Source organism: Prinia subflava, chromosome 6, assembly GCF_021018805.1.
Source record: "Prinia subflava isolate CZ2003 ecotype Zambia chromosome 6, Cam_Psub_1.2, whole genome shotgun sequence".
NCBI classification, from domain to species: Eukaryota; Metazoa; Chordata; class Aves; order Passeriformes; family Cisticolidae; genus Prinia; species Prinia subflava.
The window spans coordinates 28,269,394-28,290,249 of record NC_086252.1 but is presented as its reverse complement, the minus strand read 5'-3'; the positions used below and the strand labels follow the sequence as shown (position 1 = coordinate 28,290,249).

General features: G+C 43.6%; 1 protein-coding gene across 1 annotated transcript in view; it reads left to right on the top strand.

The window, feature by feature from the left end:
• The window catches only part of SEMA5B (semaphorin 5B), a 264,588-nt gene that overhangs the window by 233,265 nt on the left and 10,467 nt on the right, over positions 1 to 20,856 (top strand). Inside the window, exons 16-22 of the mRNA XM_063400862.1 lie at positions 303 to 450; positions 1,710 to 1,935; positions 2,565 to 2,783; positions 4,632 to 4,802; positions 5,731 to 5,880; positions 6,783 to 6,827; positions 10,010 to 10,215. Coding sequence (XP_063256932.1) covers positions 303 to 450; positions 1,710 to 1,935; positions 2,565 to 2,783; positions 4,632 to 4,802; positions 5,731 to 5,880; positions 6,783 to 6,827; positions 10,010 to 10,215 — 1,165 coding nt within the window. The remainder of the gene's footprint in view (positions 1 to 302; positions 451 to 1,709; positions 1,936 to 2,564; positions 2,784 to 4,631; positions 4,803 to 5,730; positions 5,881 to 6,782; positions 6,828 to 10,009; positions 10,216 to 20,856) is intronic.

The following is a 20,856-nucleotide window of genomic DNA, read 5'->3' as shown; positions in this document are numbered from 1 at the left end:
TGGACTCAGCATTTGTGGAAAAGTTTTGAGACAGAGCACTTCAGAAAACCTGATCTCCACCATTTACTCCAACTCTCACCCTCACTGAGCTCAGCCTGATTAACCACTCCCATTTGGTACAAAGGCTACGTTTCTCTCCATGGACAGGAATATTGCTAATCTGACGCTGTGTCAGCTCTGCTGGCTCTCTGTGCATGCATCAGTTGTGCCCAAATGCAGTGTGCAGTCTTGCGTCCCACATCGTTTCGTCCCTCGGATGTGCTGACGTGGAGTTTTGCGAGCAATGCACTTTCTTCTTTCAGGTTCTGCAATGAAAACAGTCCATGTCCATTACCGATTTTTTGGTCTTCATGGGGACCTTGGAATAAATGTAGCGTGAATTGTGGTGGAGGGATTCATTCAAGGCAGAGGTCCTGTGAGAATGGAAACACGTGTCCGGGCTGTGCTGTGGTATGTATTATTTCCTGACATGGCATGAGGGGCACCTATTGACAGTAGCATCGAACAATGGGGTATTTCTTCTCTCTCCATTGTGGTTTTATTTCTCAAACAAGAAGAAAATGATGCCCTCAGTTTTTGCTGCAGAGGATGCTGAAATGAAACAGAGGGGTGGCAGATTCAGGGACAGACTGGTGTACAGAGTTCTTCCTTAGGCCTCTGTAGACTGATACCAAGTCCTTTACCTGAAAGCTCTATACGTGTTCTTTTCTTCTGTCCCTCTCCCAAGGATGATCCTGTTGAGTCAAGGAGGCCACACACACATCAGAAATCAGTTGCACTCTCATACTTGAGTAAATAACAGATCCAACACCCCATTTGCTCTCTTTACTTTCCCTTTCCTGTTCTGGAAGCTGTTTTATGCAGCTGTTTTAATTGGTCTTGTGGGGTTTCATTTCAGTGTAAGCAGACTTGATCTGGAAGCTCCCATTTCTTCTTCACAAGCTGTTCAGCTTTTACACTAGAATCATGAAGTCCTGAAGCATTACATTTCTTCCCCTCTGCCAGAAAAGAGTTGTTTATTTAGTTATTTTAAATTAAGGACACAAATGTTTGTCACTGGAATTCCTCCCATCAGTGATGAGCATTGTAAAACCCTCAAATCCCCCCATTCCCAGCCAGCCAGAATGTTGTCTGTGCTCAGTGGCTGCTCTACACCAAGGATGACAAATGGTTCATAACCTTCACTAGAGAGTTTGAAAAGCCAACCAAACAAAAAGAGCTGTAAAAAGATCTACTCTAAACCCATATTGAAAATAAAATTATAAACTTACAAGGAATAAACCTTGCTGACATTTTGTCCTCTTGAGGCTCCTCTAGGCTGACCTGAAAGCAGCATCTCAGGGTCAGACCAGAAATCTTGTTTGTTGTTATTATCTATTGCTTGGATTATTCTCCTGCCTATAGTGAGCCAAGCTGTCGAAGCCCCACAGGACTTTGAATCAGCAAAGAAACACAAACCTGAGGGAGACATAAAAACAGCAAGCACAGCTTACCCTTGATGTCCACCTATGTGCCACCACTGCCTCCATAGTCCCCACATTTTGTGCTGTGCCCAGCACTGACTTGTTCCTGTGAGGTCAGATCAGGGGGGTGGGGATTGTTTGAAATCCAGAGAGTACCCCCTTATTTTCTGAAGTGTAAATAAGGCTCTGCCACTTAGGCTGCTGCTGTTTAATAAGTAAGGAGGGAATGTTTTACCTTCTTGGCAGGAATATAAGACCTGCAACCCGGAGAGCTGCCCGGAGGTGCGCAGGAACACGCCCTGGACGCCGTGGATGCCTGTGAACATCACGCAGAGCGGAGCCCGCCAGGAGCAGCGCTTCCGCTACACGTGCCGCGCCCAGCTGCCAGACCCCCACGAGCTGCAGTTCGGCAGGAAGAAAACCGAGAGCCGCTTCTGCCCCAACGACGGCTCCGCAGTGTGTGACACCGACTGTACGTCCCGCGGCTCCCAGGGCCGTGGGCAGGCCTGGGCGTGGGGTGGAAGGGAACAAGCAGCCCCTGACTGTGTCTGCAGTAGTGTCGATATGTACGGCTGGTGTCACCTCAGAGTGGCAGGGATGGGGACAGCCCTGTGACACAGACACACACTCAGGAGCTCTGTGCTTATGACAGTGTATAGGTTAGTTCTTGCTCCTGCTAGGCTGCCCCAAAGGCAACAGGCGAGTAAGGAAGGTGTAAAGAGAAGAACCGTTCTCAGGAAAGTGCATCTTTTCTTTCTCCATGGAGATCCCCTCGTGCACTGTCTCTCATGTGGTTCCCTGCAGGACTGCTGTGAGGCAAGGCAGCATCTTGAGGGCACAGCCTGCACTGCCACAATTTGCTGCCCAGGGAGGTCATTTATCAAGGTTACCAGCAGACTCAACTTGTATGGGTACAAATTTATTTTTCTGTCTAGCTTAGCTGTAGCTCTGGAAAAAAAAAACTCTTGCCAAGGGCTTCCAACAGAAACTATTCTGCAAGGCACATAGATCCTGATTTTATTCATGAGCTGAACCCCCTTTTAAAAGCCCAACAAATGAGTAATTTGTGATCTTATGGTGTCTTGTTTGTTTTCCTTGAAGCTCTTGTTGACGACCTCCTCAAGACTGGTAAGACCTCTGCACGGATTATCAATGGGGGCTGGTCCTTTTGGGGGGCCTGGTCTTCCTGCTCCAGGGACTGTGAACTGGGCTTTAGGATCAGGAAGAGAACATGCACAAACCCTGAACCTAAAAATGGTGGCTTGCCCTGTGTGGGGTCAGCGATGGAGTACCAAGACTGCAATCCTCACCCCTGCCCAGGTAACCATGATCATCTTCCTGCATGGAATTCAGAGGTGTTTTCCCAAATCTTAATGGTAGAGCAGCAACAACAACCACCAAAAATCAGTATTCTTAAGCTGCCTTTTTTTTTTTTTTAAATTTGGGGGATTTTTCCTTATGTTTTATAAAGCTATTGTGATGACCCTATTATGTTATCTTTAGTGCTGACTTAGGTTTCACCTCGGCTCAAGGGTAACATCCCTAGCCACATCCTCTAGGGGAAGTAGTATGGTGGCTTGTAGCAATCCTTTGCTTCAGGAAGGTTTGATGCTCCATCCAGTGGAGGGCATCACGGGGCATCTGCTCCGTGATGAGGAGGCAGGCTTAATAAATGTGGCTTAATACTGTATAGAGATGCTTGATGTGGTGGTTCTTCTTGTGAACACTTGTTTCTTCCCCCTCTCCTGCTTACGTATTGTTCTTGCGATGGGCATCTACTCTTGACATCAGTTACCATTTCCTGCACAGCCAGCAGGGAGTATTCTTGCCTGGTTTCCTGGTTTTCGAGTTTGTCCTCATGTTTATGTTGCACTCCTGGTCCAGAATAGTAGTAATAGACCATTGGCTACTGTATTCTCTCCCGCTTATCCTTCTCCTTGCTCTGTAATAACTGTCTAAAGTAAATTTAAGTGATCTTACACAAATTACCTTGCCTCTTTGCAGTTCCAGCAATTATCTACCTCTGGCAATACAGTTTGTGGCCTACACTTGAAAATGCTCTATTATAGTAGTACTATTATGATTCTAAAATTCAATACAAAGATAAAATTCAAATGCAGATACGATCAGAATGTGCAGCAAGAGCGTAGCAGGAGTGTCAAATATTGCACTCTATGGCCTATAAAAAGGAAATAACTCTAGCACTATAAAGGCAGCTATTAGTACTATTTTGGAAGCTCTCAGTGGCTTTTCACTAATGTCTGTGCCCTTTTTCTGTGCTGTTTTCTCCCCTCGGACACTGATGTTTTATAATCTGTTCTGAGTGCATGATTACTATTTCTCTGTGTCTCCCTCCTTCCCTGCCTCACTCAATGTGTATACACAAATCCTGGGTTTATTTTGCTCTCAGTCATCAGGTTATTATCTTCTGAATTAATGGCATGTGCACCTGCAAACCAGGCAGTTTAGTGGGTGGAGGGTGGGGGATTCAGGGATCTTAAGTCCCTCCCTAATTTTATTATTAACCTCTTGTGGGGTTATGCTTAGATCATAGAGTGGTTTGGGTTGGAAGGGAGCTTTAAAGGTTACCCTGTCCAAAGCCCCTGTAATGAGCAGGGTCAATAAATAAAGCCTCTGAGTTTCTGTTTCCTGGAGGCTGGAACTAGAGGGCTTGGCCTCAGGCCTCCCATATAAGCTCCACTTTGGTGCTACAGCACTTTTTTCCAAGTAAATCAGCTGTTGTATGGAGTTTCAGGAGACAACATTGTCGTTTTTGTTGTTGTAGTAGTAATAATAATAGTAATAATAATAATAATAACATTAATAGCAGCAATGCTGTTTTATAAAAAGAAAAGGAATAGAATAGAGCAGAATATTTCAGTGAATATTAATGACTGCAACAAAGAATAGGTTCTGGTTTTGGCACTTTACGATGCAGAGACTCTTTCTGCATAGATTTCATTCTGCATCCCCAGAGTGAAGTGGATTTGTACCCTCTCTTGAAGTTCTTGTTGTCAGGCCCAAATGTCCTGGGGTGCAGGAAGCTGCTTGCTAGTGTGGGTAGGGTGGAGGTGCAAGGCGAGACACTGGGGCTCTCCAGCTTTGTCACAGTGAGAGGAGTGACCAATGGCCTCTCCCTGTGTGTGCTTGCTTTTCAATGTCCTCCAGTGAAGGGCTCGTGGTCGTGCTGGACCCCCTGGTCTCACTGCTCAGCCACCTGCGGGGGCGGGCACTACCAGCGCACGCGGACCTGCACCAACCCGGCCCCGTCCAGCGGCGAGGACATCTGCATCGGGCTGCACACCGAGGAGGCCCTCTGCAACACACACCCCTGCCAAGGTAGCCCCCCTCAGCCTGCCCCAGCCAGGGGAGCAAGACACAGCTGCAAAATGTTCGAAAAACTAATCAGAAACACCACCAGTTACAAGTTTTTTGGTCATTTATTCAATGTCTGTTGAGCCAGGAGATAAGGAGGCATCCCAGCGTTAACTGCAGTGCAACCTCTTTCTCTTTACCTGTTCACTGGCCCTTGCTCTGGCATTCTGGTGCCAGTCAAGCAAAAATTTGCTAAGAGTTTATCCCTTTCAGGTAACTTAAAAAGTAACCGAAAAAGTAACTGAAAAAGTAACTGAAAAAGTAACTGAAAAAGTGGGAGATTGATTCTTCAGTGTGGAAGCTGACCTGACAAACAAAAGGTGTGATGAGGCAGCAATCTATATAGTTGCTGAAGGGACTGTCCTTACTTTTTGTTTCACAGACAACAGATCAGCATCTGCTACAACTCAGAGGATAGGGTTTAGATCTGTGCTGGTTTTGAACTACCTTCGTGTATTTCTGATCCAGTGCAGGCTGACTCCTGCCTTTAGGAACCTCAGCAAAACTCTGAGTGCTCTAATTTGTGCTGACTGCTCCCAGGTTTCCCTGGGAGTCCACATCAAAAGCTTGAGGTCCTGGTGCAATGTTGCCCCACCCTGCTCCTTGTATGTCTTTAACCAGAGAGCTGATACAGGAGCTTCTAAGTCAACTTTGCTCTGTTCAGCGCTCCACCAAGGGTTGGTTTAGTCCATATTAACAGAACTACAACCTGACAAATAGTGATGCTTGCACTGAGACAATTAAATCCACTAAAGACCCATGGAATAGATGTATGAGAGAGGCCCATGCCAGGATCCAGGATTCTTCAGCATGGCAGAAGCCTGGTATCTCCAGAGCACCCTTTTCCTCCTTGGTAACACTGTGTGTGTGTTCTCCTGACCCTGCATTTCAGGTGGCTGGTCGGAGTGGTCAGAGTGGAGCCTGTGCAATGAGGAGGGCATCCAGTACCGCAGCCGCTACTGCGAGGTGCACAGCCCGGACCCTTCCCAGTGCCTGGGGAACAGCACTCAGTACCAGGACTGCCTGTACAATGAAATTCCTGGTGGGTACCGAGTCATCCAGGGGCACAGGCTGGGCCGGTTCGGAGAGCAGCTTGTGCTTGGACTGTCAGACTAGGCTGAGATTTCCTCTGTTATAAACTGGGCTTGGATGCTTCTAGAAAAACAAGGAAATAGACAAACGTTATAAATTCCCTTGTGGCGGGCACAGGGTAAATGGCTTTCCCTTAAGCAGCTTAACATTTATTTGAAACAGAATTACCTTGATCTGCAACAAATAACTACTACTACTTCACCTGAACTGAAGCTTTTAAACTTGTGTAGTTTGTCTTAGGCTGGGTTATAAAAATTGACTCTGTTCTCAGTATGCATATGGGCAACAGAAGGTCGTTGATTTCAGGCATCCAAAAAGCATCCCAAAAGAGCTGAGAATTAAGGTGAGGCAGATGCAGAAAATTGGGGTGTGAAGGTGGGAGATTAATCCAGGGTCTAACAAAGCAACACTGTTGATGGACAGATGGTCATCAGCATATCCCACCCTGTGCTTTCTGGAAATTGAATCTCCCAGGCAAATATCTGATGTGGGTCTAGACTGAATAATGCTTTTCCACATGTTTTTTTTTTGATTACAGTGCACTGACTTAAAAAATCTGAGATCTCTAGGCAATGGTATTATTTTTCATGGTTTTCTCAGCTACCATCTTTTCCCTAAACTGAAGAAGCTAAAGAGTGATCAGGTAACAGTACTGGAATTATAAGATCTTTGGAGAGGTTTTGTTGCATGTGTTTCAAACCATGAGCTTATAATTCAATTTAGAGAGACTCTCATCTTGCTGCAGAACATATGAGCACCTTCTCGTGTCTGTAGCACAGAGGGTTTAATTACTTGAAGAAGTAAAGGAGTGGCAAAATGACAGCTTTCTCCAATCTCCTTTTCTTTGTTTAGTGATCCTGCCAGCCTCCAGCATCGATGAGAGCACGAACTGTGGAGGTAGGTCACCACTAGCTATATATCTTATTTTTTATCTTAACCTGACTTCTTTTCTCCCTGTGCAATATCAACCAAACCATTAATCTGTACAGCCCATATCCCACTGATAGCCTTAATTCCACTGGAGTCTTGCTGTCTGAGTCAGACTGGAGGAATGTATCGCATGTCCACTTGTCAGTTCCAAGATTCTTATTTATTTGGAAGTTTGGGTTGGCCACTGAGGGTCATTAATTACCAGAGAGCAATTGCTTGTGTCTCTCTGCCTCCAGGGTGAATGGTTTAGGTGGAAGAAAGGGTTATTCCCCATTCACCACTGTAAGCCTCCAGCTGTTTGCAGGCAGGTGTTTTTAAATAACCTATAAAGATTTCAGGGAACAGGGTCTCTTAGACAGATCCTTTGCTGATATAGGATGAGATTATAGGTTTATACTTGTCCTCCAAGCACTTCCTTTCATTCAAGTTCTCACCTCTTACAGAAGCTGTGTCTCCTTTCTGCATGTAACTTGGAGAGATCCAGTCATTAGTGTCACTTTTCCACTGCCCTGGGAGCCCCTATGGTAAAAATGCAGACTGAAGAAAATGGCAGGTTCCTGTAATGTTTTAAAATGCTAGTTTCACACTAATGGCCATGCCAATTCCTGCTAGTGTCACATCCCTGCTTTCCTGAAATCTAGATGATCTTCAGGCTGCCAAAATCTCTTCTCCCTGTAGAGATCATGGCAAAAACCAGCATGCCACCTGTGGCATGGAGATGTGGCTTCTCAGTCTGCACCTGGGCAATCAATGGCATTAAGATTTCAATGTAACCCCTGCAATGTAACATTTGGCTTCCTGCATCACTCCTCCTCCCTCAGAGGGTGAAATGGTTCTGCTTTGATTCCAGGACCCCTTGCTATAGTTTGCACTATAGTTATAGCTTGCACTATAGTTAGGCACTGTACCCACATTTCCTTCTTTTTCCACACCATTGTATTTGCTATTGCTATCTACATTTTGCCATAGCTAATATTATTTATTAGTGTTGTACAATATTTGGCACAGAAGCCAATCAATAGAAATTCTGTTGATGCATTTCAGAAAATCTATATTTTCAAAGTGATGAAGCAGAAAGCTTCCCCCCTGGGCACTCACATGCTGCAAACAAAATAATATGATTTTTTTCCCCCTAAGATACAACCAAAACTCATTTGAAAAATCAGATGGGTGTTTCAAAGGTGAGAGTGAAATAGAAGAGAGCTTTATGTTGTGACTTGCAAATGTGGCAGTGAAATGAAACATTCACTGCAATATAAGCAAAGCTGGGCAGGAGGAGAATGTGGCAGCGTGTCATGTGGCTTTACTGAACACAGTTGCATATTCTATGTTTTAGGTCTCATGAGTGATGCAAAACAGGCAGAGCTTTTTAGAAAGGAAATTTATTTTTGTGAAAAAGTCTTGTGACATTTAGTAGGAAATTATAATATTTCTGCTGGGTTTTTTTGGACCATCATCCAAAACAATAGAAAATGGTAATCTTGCAATGGAATTTTGTAATGTGGTTTGAAAAATAAATGTAGCTCATCAATCTAATAAATTCTGTATGTTCCATGTTGTAATTATGATTGAAGTGAGTTACTTTGCTGTAGAATTCTATTGGTTTTGTTCTTTTTAAAACCAGGAGAATATTTTTTAACTAAAGATTAGATGAGAGCCGTTGACTAATGGGCAGAATCTGCTATTTGAAAAGCATATCACTTAAAATGTAAGATGGCACCAAAAAACTGCACACCGTGATCAGACTAAGAATGAGGCTGCTTTAAAGCCACTGTCTGAGTAGCCCCATTTCTCTGCATACAGTCAAGTCAACACAGCAGTCTGTCCAAATGAATTGGCTTTTTAAGTATTACAGGGAATTTACCGCTGCAGTCGCCACTGAGGCGATGTGACTGACCCTGGACAGCTGCCCTGGGGCCAGCAGTCAGGGTCCCCTCAGGCTCTAGGGCCTCTGCCATTCCTGTTTGAAAGATGACAGAGCAAAGGCAGAGGAAAAGCAGAAGCATTTGGAGTCAAATAGCTGATTCTTTTCTGTATAGTCCCCCTTGCACATAGCAAAATACAATAGGGTCATAAAGTTTTGCCATCCCATAATGCCTCTGTTTGCTTTGATAACTTGGTGGCTCTAATGGTCACTGCTGCTGGTTCTGTTGTCAGTGGAGATCTGGTGGTGTCAGGTTTTACCATGGGTGTGAGACTCTGCGAGGCAAGGGAGGAATGAGGAGCGTGGTTTGGCTTTGTCCTCCCTCACCAGTGTGAGCTGTGAGTTAGATACTTCCCAGGGTGTGGGACGCCCAGCTACAGCTCCTTCCAGGGGTCAGTGCTGGCCTCGAAGGGTGCTGTTGCAATCCCACATGGAGAGATCTCTGCAGGAGGCTTTTTATAGTCCAAGAGCTTTTCTGTTTGAAGTATTTGCACTGTAGCTACTCCACCGGCACCTGCCTGCAACTGATTTCCTATCTCTGCAATTTGTGGAGAAAGCCAACAAAGAAGTGTTTTTAAAGCACTGTCCCCCTTTCCTTTGTCCACTTTATCTTTCCTGCTCTGCAGAGGACTCCTAGTTCACTGTTAGCAGTACAAATCCACCTCAGAGGTAGTGCAGCCAAGGCAATGCCATGCCATGAATAAGCAAGAATGCTGAGCACACTTGGATTACAAGGGGGACGGATGTGTATCTCCCCCACCCCACACACAGACCCACAGGCATTTTGGGCAGCCGACAGAAAGGGCTTTTTCCTCCCTTCCTTCCCCTTCAGAGAAACGCTGAGCATTTTTATCCCCTTATTTCCATGACATGCACATGCTTTGGAATCCATTAATGTGCATTGTTTGTATGGCTCATTTCTTTAGCTGTCAGCTTAACATAATGTTTAGTTTCAATATCAATAGAGGGGCGAGAGGAGAGACAGGGAGGGAGCTTTGAGAAAACAATGCATGAACCTGTTAAACTGCACAAGGCAGAGCTGCAGTGGGGAGACCGATTTGCAGGGAGATTATGTCAGTTTATGTTAGAATGTAAGACTGTGGCTTCAACAGCTTATTAATGTTGATCTGGAGATGTCACTGCTCTGATTTGCACCTGTGGTCTTTTCAGGGGAGGGAAAAGGGCTGTTCTTTAAAAATAGCATCTCCTGCCATTTCCCTCGCAGGTTTTAGTCTCATCCATCTGATTGCCACTGGGGTCTCCTGTTTCTTCGGCTCCAGCCTGTTGACGTTTGTGATTTACGTGTACTGCCAGCGGTGCCAGCGGCAGTCCCAGGAGTCCACTGTGATCCACCCAACCACTCCCAACCATCTCCATTACAAGGGCAACACAACCCCCAAGAATGAGAAGTACACCCCTATGGAGTTCAAGGTAGGCTGCTTGAGGAGAAATACCACAAACAGCTTGAAACTGCCTAAATAATTCTGTATTCGTGTCACGGTTGGAACTGGGTAGGTCTGTGTTTCTGTGCCCAGCTGATGGCATTATACATGGGGTTGAAAGGGCATTTAGCTGTGCTGTCACAAAGGGGTTAAAAAGCCTCATTACTGCAGTGGGATTTTGTTCTGTTTCACAGTCCTGATGAATGCCAGTCTGGCAAGTACATACCAAGATACTCCAGCCCATTCTGACTATTGAATGTATACAAATTGTCCGCTAAAAAAATCAGTAAGAGCTCAGTTCAGTGCATTGTTAGTGCGTGGTAAGAGGAAATGGAGGGGAGGAAGAATAAAAATGGAAACTTCATTGCACAAATAGCTGGGAAAATGTGCATTGGTAGGATGAGATTTTGGAAATTCTTTGGTAACTGCCAAATTGGAGTGAATGAGAAAGCAGAGAGAGAGTTCTGCCCCCCTCTATCAGTACTGGACAGAACTTACCCCAGGCAGCTGTGCAGAATTCAGTGACAGTAGCAGAGTGGGAGCTGAAGCCTTAGGAGATGAGTGCTGAAGTGGCATGTGTTGTTGGCATGTTGGCTTGCTAAAGTGAGCACTGCCCATTATCAGAGCAGATAGGACCAGGGTGCTGCAGACAATACCCTGAGACAGCAGCACTTTGTTGGATTTGAGCAGCAGTCTCCTGATGAAGTGGGATCAGAGCAGTGAGCAGTGGCACGGGTGGAGGGGATTCACATCACCACAGGGGGAGCAGCCTGCCTAGGGTCACTTGAACAGTGTGGAGCATTATTTGGGACATGAACACAAGCCAGAAGGAAGCCCTGCAGCTGCTTGTTCCTTCGTACAGCTACGTGCTGTTGACATTTTGATTGTCTGCCTCTGCTGGGCTGGCCCAGCTTCTCACTGAGACCCAACAATAAGATCAGTGGTGGGACTGTTGCCACAGCCTAAACTCCCTGGGTGTTGAGGACTGTTTCTACGTAGGAATTGTGTAATGCTGGGCACAGGATGACTCCTGATACGTGGCTATGATTTGCAGTGTGAATGCGCATCAGAAATAAGAGCTTGCATCAAATAATTTGAGAAGGGTCAGTGTTGTTTTGCTGTTTTAAAGGAAAACAATTTGAGCTGGAAAATAACTGACCAGTGTAATAAGAATGTGGTGAAATCCTTGGTGGGCACTGCAGCCTCTCAGAGGATCCTGCTGCCTATAAATGCAGTCTCAAGAACACATTTGCTAGCAAGCTTAAGACTTCAGTTGCATACAGTTTAATAAGAGTCCACCATCATGATGCAAGTCAGCATAGATTTGTAGAAAGTAAATCATGTCAAGCAAATTGGATTTCTTTTTAAAATTAAATAAATATTGATCTAGATAGGAGGGAAGCAGCAGACATATCGAGATTTTCAGAGACTTTTAACAAAGTTTCACGGGATGTATTATTCTACACACTCTGCATATACAGGTTCAGTAATAAATTATTAAGACAGGTAAAGAACAGGGACTTGGTCTTGGAAGCATCAAACTTCCAAGTAATCCTTTCAGTTATGGGAGCTGCTGTGGCAAAGTCAATAGGAAGACGTAGATTAAAAAGGCTTGCAGGAATAAAGAAATGGGCAAGAGTATTCCCTTGTTCCTTATATAGCAAACAATAAAGAAAAGAGACAAATTTGTTTTTGTGGCCAAAAGCAGGTAGTTAGAGGGTTGGATTTGTGTCAACATTTCCTTCATGATTTATACTGTGCTATCATGTGTTATCAGATGATGCTAAAATAGGCAGAATGGTTAAAATTTAGAAGGATGAGGTTGTTCACAGAACGGTCTTGATCAATTGGGTAAATGGGTTATGAAATGCACAATGTCTATGTCAAGTGGTGCAGTGAAGTAAAAGTAATAACAAAGCTAAGCAAAGTTTAAAATAGCAGCAGATTAGTTAATGCAGTGTCAGGAGGGAGTTGACCTCTTTGATAGATCCATCTCTGAATGCTTGATCTAGTGTATAGTAACAGTGAGCAGCTGTTAGAGTCTTCTTTCGAGGGACATAAAGAGCTTAGGCATTAGATCAAGTTTTGAAAAGTCTGGATTATTTAAAGGAAGGCATTAGCTAGCTGAGGCTGTATGACTTACACTGGGGGGAGAAGGGACTTGGACACAAGGAGAGATAGACCAGATGGGGCTTATTTACAGAATGTTAGGAAGTGAAAGAGTTCAAGTGCATAAATCTGCAGTCATTGGACAGACCAAAGCTAAATGTTTAGGAGCAAGGGGCTACTTGCTGAGAACTCAGTCATACACTTCAGAGTCGTGAATGAGGCAAAAAGATTTACAAAAAGGGTAAAATCTATTTGTCAAGGGAAGCCTCCTTTTCTCCTTTCCTGTTGAGTATTTCCTTCTGCTCACCTTCTCTATTGCCCGTCCTTTCCTAAGGTCTTGGCTGAAAATTTCTCATTTCATACTACAAATCTGCCACTCCTCAGTGTTCCCTTGAAGCATATAGCATTAATGAAGTAAAAGGAAAGGCTCTGTGTGCTCTGTGCTGTGTAATTACTTATGGAAGTTGTTATTAGCCAGCTTTATATTTAGGAATAACTGATAGATTTTTTTAAGGGTCAGGACGGAGTTTTTCATGCCTTCAAGGAACCTGGGTGGTTTTACTGTGATGCCACAAAAATAAACATTAAAATGATGGAGAAGCTAAAATTCACCTTCCTGAAAAGGAGGGTTGGACTGAGTTAGGATATGGGCCTATCTGAATTTAAAATGTGTAGGTGTGAGAGAAAGAAGAAGTGTCTGAGATTCCAGATTCTAAACCTAAATAAGTTTCTATTCAGGAGATACCAAGAAAACCACCCTCAACAATTTTTAATGAAACCAAAAGAATAATTGTAGGTTTGCATGTGTGTGTGTCTGTGTAAAAGAGTTAATAAATCCAGGATTAAGGAGAGAGAGGGTGTGTAGACTACTTTTCAGTAACAGAAAGGGATAATACACAGTGACATGATGGTAGCAGAAGGCTGGCCATATGCACCAATCTATTATTTTACATACTTTGATAATAATAAACCTCCTGCAACCATCTTTAGTTTGTTTTCATCTTGAAATATCTCTGCTCTACAACCAGCAGGTGAACACTGTAGAAGGTTTGGCAGTGTTACATTCAAATGTACAGCACTGAATGCAAACTCATAAATCAAGGTAAATTTTATATGAAGGCAGATTTTAATGAAGCAAGTGCTAGCTGATACGAGCCTTGTTGGCCATTTCAGCACAGCAGTGCAGTAATGCAGATCAGATGTAAATACCATACATACTGGTGACCTATTGATCATGTAGCTGATGCTAACTTGCATAGGCAGTGTTTTGCAGAAGCATGTTTTATTTTTGTTGGCTCCTTTTCCCTCCCTGTTCTGCTTTCTCAATAATGATGTGACATTTATTATTAGCTATTTTAGCCATGATGTCTTGAAAGATTTCATGCATATGCATTTACCAGCAACACGGTGATGCTGATTTGGTATTCACAGATTGCAGGAGAGAGACCTTTTGGGTCACCTAATAAGCAGTTTATGTTTCATTAATTGGTTGAAGTTCAAACAACACTCTGACAATATTGACGACTGTGCAGAACAAAAGCATAATGAAATAAAAATTATCTGCTCTTCACGTTTTGGCATGATGGCTTACAGAACCACCTACAACCTTCCCAGTACTGCCACGCCGACTAGATAATAACTGACTATCAAAGCAGCAAGGAGATCCTCTTTTTAACATCTTGCTTCAGCTGCTCCATGCCTTGTGTGAGTTATTTACCAGAGATGTGCTAAAGGAAAGCCAGATGATCCTGCAGTAGAGCAGGAGGATGTAGGGTCAAGATTGAGCCCTTGTGAATTAGGATCTCTTGGAACAGCCACACATGGAGAAAGGGTTTGGACTGAACTTCTTCCTATTGCTAAATCCTCTGCCAATAACGAGAGCCAACATTTTGTTCTACGCAGGATTTGGACAAAGGCGTCTGCACGTTGGTCCAAATCCAAAATCCAATGGCCTTTGGATCAGGCCAGATGGGATCAGTGAGAAATGTAAGTTTGCAGGATGGTTTTGATGATGATTCTGCAGATTTTCCTTGTGATTGTGCTGGACAGACCTCCCTCTGTCCTTCCTTCCTTCAACACAGCTTTACTCATGAGTCACGCAGTAAAAGTCTCTGTACTCATGCCTCAAATAAGCTGAGGAAGCACCTGAGCATTGCATCTTCTCTGGCATCAGCGCTGCTGTTGTAGGAACTAAGGGCCAAACGCTGAAGCAAAACAGTCATTTATGTCAAGGATTAAATTTATTGTGGGAAAAGATGAGGTGAGGACTGAGCGAGATTGCAGGATATGGCAATGAAAGAGGGAAACTAAGTGTTTGATGTATCGCTTGTTATCTGAATTTTCTAGGACATTAGAGTACACATTAACTTCAGTAGAACTGTGAGTCCTGCACTTGCCTAAAATTATACAGAAAATATAGATGCATCTACTAGAAAATGGGTTGAATGATCAGATCACTTGGACTCTGTATAAATTAGAAGCTGCAATGAATATTTTCTAATGAAGTGAGAACAATGCTGTTAGGAAACAAATGACAGAGTGCAGAGCAGGCACCCCCTACGAAGGACTCCAGGCCCTGTGATCCACACTTCATTACTAATCCCAAATAATTCATGGCAATAAAATACTAACATGGAGAGCTGAGACACAGAAACCAATTCTGACTTTGCAAGATGAGTCCTTCTGAATAAAACTACAAGCTGGGTGGCTTTCAACCTTGGAAAAATTAGCAAAAAGAAGCTTAGTTCAGTAGGCTGGAGCACGGTGCTTAATGCCAAGGTTATTCTGTATGGGCCATTCTCTTGAGAGATGGACTGGATGATCCTTGTGGGTCCTTTCCAGTTCAGAATATTCTGTGATTTTATTCTGTGAAAAAGAAGTAGAGCTTAGTATATAGGAAAGTGAATCTCTGTATGGATTTTAAATGTCTCTCTCTTGGTGATGGTCATTTTCATTGCTGCTGAAAATCACACTTTTTTATAGAGAGGAGGCAGCCAGTGGTTTAAGTTAAAGCTACTTAAACTGCTGTCAAGTGCCCTAGAGGAATGTTTGTCAAAGTCAACCTTGCTCTCTGAGGATGTTTGCTTCTCCATGGAAAACTTTGTGTTTCGTTGTCCTGCCACTTAATTTGATGTGTTGCTACTTCAACTAAAATTGGCTAACCCATTTATTTTTGGTGATCACAGCACATACATTGATAGCACTGTGGTATAAGATTTTTTTTTATCCCAGTGACCCTTTCACTGTGCATCGTTCAAGCCCCAGGAAGTGGCTCTAAAGTTCACATATAAAGCAGTAGTTGATGATACCCAACGTTATCAAGAAGTTATCAACAGTCTCCCTGAAGTATTTGCTTTAGCTGCATGGTGTTAGCTGATGTAATCAGCTGGGGGAAAAAAGCGATATATATATATAGAGTAAATCAGATTGAAATATAAATTCTGTTCCCAGTGAATTTCATGTTTAACAAAGGCTATTTTCCTTGAACAAAGTGGCATTTAAGAACATTAAGTGTTTGAATGGTAGAGTACGTATTTTTAGTACTTACTGTGAGTATGGTATTATTTGAAATAGAATAGTAGGGGCAGGGGGTTGAATTGGCAAAGAAGCATTGTGCCCTTTCTTGTATGATCCTGCAGTTGCAAATATCACTTCAGGGGACTCTTGATTTGCATAATGCCTACTATGAAGGGAAAGCAAGAGAGCTTACTGATGGGGAAAAAAGGATTAAGTGGTGCGTCTCAGTCAAAATCTGTTAGTGTCTTTTCTCCCTTTCTATCATTGGCTGGAGTCAAATTGAGCAGTCAAGCATGCCCGGAGGTGCGGCTGTCCTGGGATGATTGTGCCCAGAGAGGGATGTGCCTCTCCTGGCGCTGTCCCCTCCCCGCGGTAGCAGGGGCTCAGCGGGTTGCTGTGTGTGAGTCACAGATACGCACTCGCAGAGGTAAAGTATTTAGGAGTAGGGGAGACTGCCAATTCAGATCCAAGTGCTACCTTGCTCCTGCTCCCTCTGGGATACTGAGCAGCTGCTCACAGCAGTCCTCCGATGGGAATTGAGTCTCAGCTCCATCTGCTTTTCATGCAAACCCTTGCTGCTCCACAGGGCTGTTGCTGCTCCCTGTAGGGTGGGAATCCTCACTGTTCCCTTTTCCCCAGCATTTTTAAGAGAGTCTGGCTTTTGGGATGACTTTTTGGTTTTAAGCCACTTCAAGAAATTTTGACACTGTGGGTAGATGCTTCATAGTAATCCTGACACATTTTTCTCTTTATTGACTCTGCTCCATCGTTACAACCAGGCATACCTCCTCTGCAGCCGGGTTAGGGATATGGTCCATGCTCTGCCTTCTCACAGGCTAGATCATCATGGATGCTCACAGGAGCCTTTCTTTGGAGTTGTATTACTGCAGCTGTGACAATCTATTTGTAAGGAGACATGTTTTGGGTTGTTTTTAATTAGATCAAGGAGTGTAGCTGGAAAATCTGGCAGGTTTTTGAACATGTGAGCTGCTGTTTCAGAACTGAAGACAGACAGATGTGTTCTAAAGCTTATCTGATTTTTCCAGCTACACTCATTGATCAAATGACTGATATTACTTTTTTCTTGCAATTTTCCCCTTTCCTAATTTCTCTGAGGTTGACATGTACATGCCTGCATCCACCCAGCTCTGCTGGAAGAATAATTAATTGAAGAACTACAGGAATGGGCATAACAAAATTGCACTGGACTTGCTGCTGCTTGTTTACATGACTTCCCTCTACTGGTCAGCAGAGGAATATTTCAAATATACACTTTCCTCATTTGCCAGAATTAATGGTTCTCCCTTGGTCCAGGTGCTTGGGGCGATTCTCTCTTCTTTGTCACCTCGAAGCTCTGGCTCACAGTGTTATGTGTATGAGCTGAACCAGGAAATCCTCTGCACCGCCAAGTTGTGCAGGAGGAATTAGTTATGTGTTTGCAGAAGACTTTAAAGGGAGCCACGAAAGAGGCAGGAGCTAAAGTAAAGGCAGAGGGTAATATTAGACAAACAACAAATATCAGAAAACATATAACCTTTGTACTGCACCTGGAGACGAGCTTGCTTTTCTTCTTGAGCAGTTCCAAATAATTCTTGCAGACAATGGATTCTTAAGTAGAGGTTTAAAGAAATTGAGCCACGTGCCTAAAAAATAAAGATAGCTGTGTCAGTATTCAGGACTAGAGTTCAGTTTCCAGAGTGTTTGGCAGCTCTGAGTGAGGACAGATGAAACACCTGAGCTTTTTTTCTGGACCGTGACCGCCCAGTCCTGAAGAGTCATTGAGAGCTCAGGGCTGCTCAGGATGCTCTGGCTGCTGCCACAGCATGGGCTGCACAGGCTGGGGCAACACTACAGCCACAGCCACTTTCCCTGGTGCATCATTTGTATTTACAGGAGAGGTCTGGCATAGGGGAAGCAGGAATGACTCTGCCTGCACTCCCATATAGCTGGGGGAATCCTCATTAAGTCAGCTCTGAAATCGTCCTGAGATTTGGCACAAAGCATGTGAATAAAAGAAAGAACTGAAAATCTGTGGCTGAAGGAATCTGGATGGACTGTATCCCAGAGTCTCTGAGAACCAGCTAATGAACGACTCCAATTACCTTTATAAATATCATGGACCTTAGACAAACCCCCAGCGCCATGAATTGCAAAGGCAATACCAAAGTGTTAGAGAGAAAGCAGGCCAATTTCTGCCCTGCTGATTGAGTCACTGTTGAGCTACAGAAGTCCAATGCACTAAAGTCACACAAGCAGCTCCAGTAAGTCTGTGTGGGAAATGTCACTTGGATTGGGCATAAGACAAAACATCTGTGAGCATACAGGCCCACAGTCACTGGAGAATGCCTGGGCCTTCCCCATTCAACCACGCACATCAATGGGGTGTGAAATCCCACTCCGTCTGTAAAATTTGGCAGGTAGGGCCATAGAGAGTGAAACCAGGAGAAACAAATGGGATTGGCTCGACTGTGCTTTCAGTTACAGCAGTGGAAACTCATGGAAACAAATCTGTGTCAGTATTAATATGCAGGAGGATCTGAATTAATATTTGAGAGGCAACATATCACATACCCTGATGAAATGAAAGGTGATTCAGCTGAGCTGACAGCTGAGCCAAGACCTAATGCTGAGCGGGGAGAAATCAAACATAATCACTTTTTGCACAGTTTGAGCTGCAGATTCTCAGCTGGTTAAAAATGCAGCTTCACTTGTCCATACATCTGAAGAAAAGAGGGAGGTATTGATGTCTTAAATAATCTTGTGATGTGTAAATAGAAATTGGCTTGGACAGGAAGGCTGCTGTAGAGATTGAAACCTGGCTAATGGACTGTGAACATCAGGCAATTGTTGATGGGAACAAACAGGGCTATGGGGAGGAGTTGTTTGGGGCACTGCAAGCAGTAATGCAAGGTTTGGCTTTATTTAATATCTTCATTAACGAGCTTGGAGAGCGTGCAGTCAGTGTGTTAATTAAATGAGCAGAAAATATTAAACTGGGAGGTGTATCAAAAAAACAGCCACTGGTATAGAAATAATGGAAAATGACCTGAGGAGGTTACAAATGTAGAGAGGAAATAACAAGGTGAGAGGCAACATGGGGAGAAAACAAAGCAATCCTGAGGAAAATAATCAGAAAGCAGCTATTTAGCGGGTGGGAGAATTTGGAAAGCACTAAGACTGTAAGAGACTGAATGGAGTTAACAGATGGTAAATTGAGCCCAGTTTTTACTTTTATTTTTATTTTTACTACTTCTTTTTTCACCACTGCAGTTACACCTTTGCAATTCTCAGTCTAAATGCAGCACTGTGGGCTGGCAGCAGGCTGCACGACTTGTGCTGGCAGTTCACCAGAACAAGCAGCTCTGAGGCCATCCAAAACCTCAAGGCTGCTTGCTGCAGTGTGAGTGCAGCGAGGCAGTGGCAGCTGCCCCCAGACAACTCCAGATTAGTTACCATCAGCTGAAGCCCAGCAGAGCCCAGTGCTCCACACCATCCAGAGTGACCATTAATGCCAGTTCTAAAGGGCCATGATTATGCCTCTGGTGAATTTGTCTGAGTACTGGAGTGTGTGCAGGCTCAGGTGCTGTAGCTGAGGTGCTGAGCCTCTCTAGTAACACTCTTGTGTGCGTGGGGCACCCAGGAAGGGCATTCACCAACACTCAGGAGTGCAGTGAGGAGACAGTTTACACCTTCCCACACAGCTGAGATCATGTCTGCTGTATCCTGTGCACCAGCTATATTGGGAAGCAGTTGGGACAGCCTTGAATTCCTCTTTTGTGTCTGGACACCACGTCATGGGTGTTGCCACCACCGACTCATAGGTAAGCTGGGGCTGAATTGCCAGCTTTAGGCTAGACACCTGCACTTGCCAGTGGGAAGATTTCCATGACCTCCTCAGACTTGAGTTTGCAGTTGAGAAAAATACTTCAGTTTGCCTTACTATTACATGCAGTTTGTTTTGCCATCTTACTCATGTGCTTGAAGTCAGAGATGTGCCAAAGCATCCTTCTGACAATGGTCCTTTATGTTGCCAGCTCTGAAAGGTTTTATAAGTTTACAATGGCAGTAATATAACTTCACTCCCTTCTAAGTGCAAGGATAAAATAGCTATTTTCAAACAGCTATAGATAACTTTAGCTATTCATTTTCTGATAATTGGATGTTAGTTCTATTGTCAACCTGAGCACATCTACAGATGCTGCCGTCATTTGGGGGTTGTTTAATTTATTTACCAATAACAGTGAACAAAGAATCTCCAGTCTAAAAATATGGTAAGTTTCCATCCAAAAAGAACACGCAATCATAAGTTTAGTAGTCCCAGAGGGATTTTTTTGTATCTCTTTTTGAGATGAATAACCTTCTTATATAGAAAATAGGTTCCTCATCTGTACATCTACACTTCACTGTAAATCCTGCAAACAGCCTTATTGAATTCATCAGGAAAAAACTCAATATATAAACCCTGGCCACTGTTTCCTTTGACTTCATGTAGGCAGAGCTTAAGAGGTTTTATAAAAGCATCAGGTGAGATAGCTTGCTTGGCATAAGACACTAAGCAAGTTTTAAAGAAAAATCAGAAATAGGAATCATTAGAGTCTTCAAAATCACTCCTAGCTTGGAGTAACACACGGGTCTCATAAGGTCTTTCTGGCAACTTTCCATCTTTCCAGGGTTATTTGTAATTCTTAGCTCAAGAGGCACAGCAGTGTTGTGGCATCCAGTTGATCAGAAGAAAGGGAGCATGTGGGTGGGCCAGACGTCATGTATTTTCTTGGTGTCAGTTACTGCCAAAAGAGGTTATTTTAGCTGTATGGTTTATTTTGTTGAAATGTAATTATTATGCTAATTATTCCCAAATTTAGTGGTTAATTACAATTCGGAGATCTCTAACCTGGTACTTCCAGAGATGTGCAAGCTTTGGGAATTGTTTCATAATATTAATATATTTCCACAACCCTGAGTCATTTGGCTAATGTTCCTACAATGCAAAAAGTAACATCCTTTA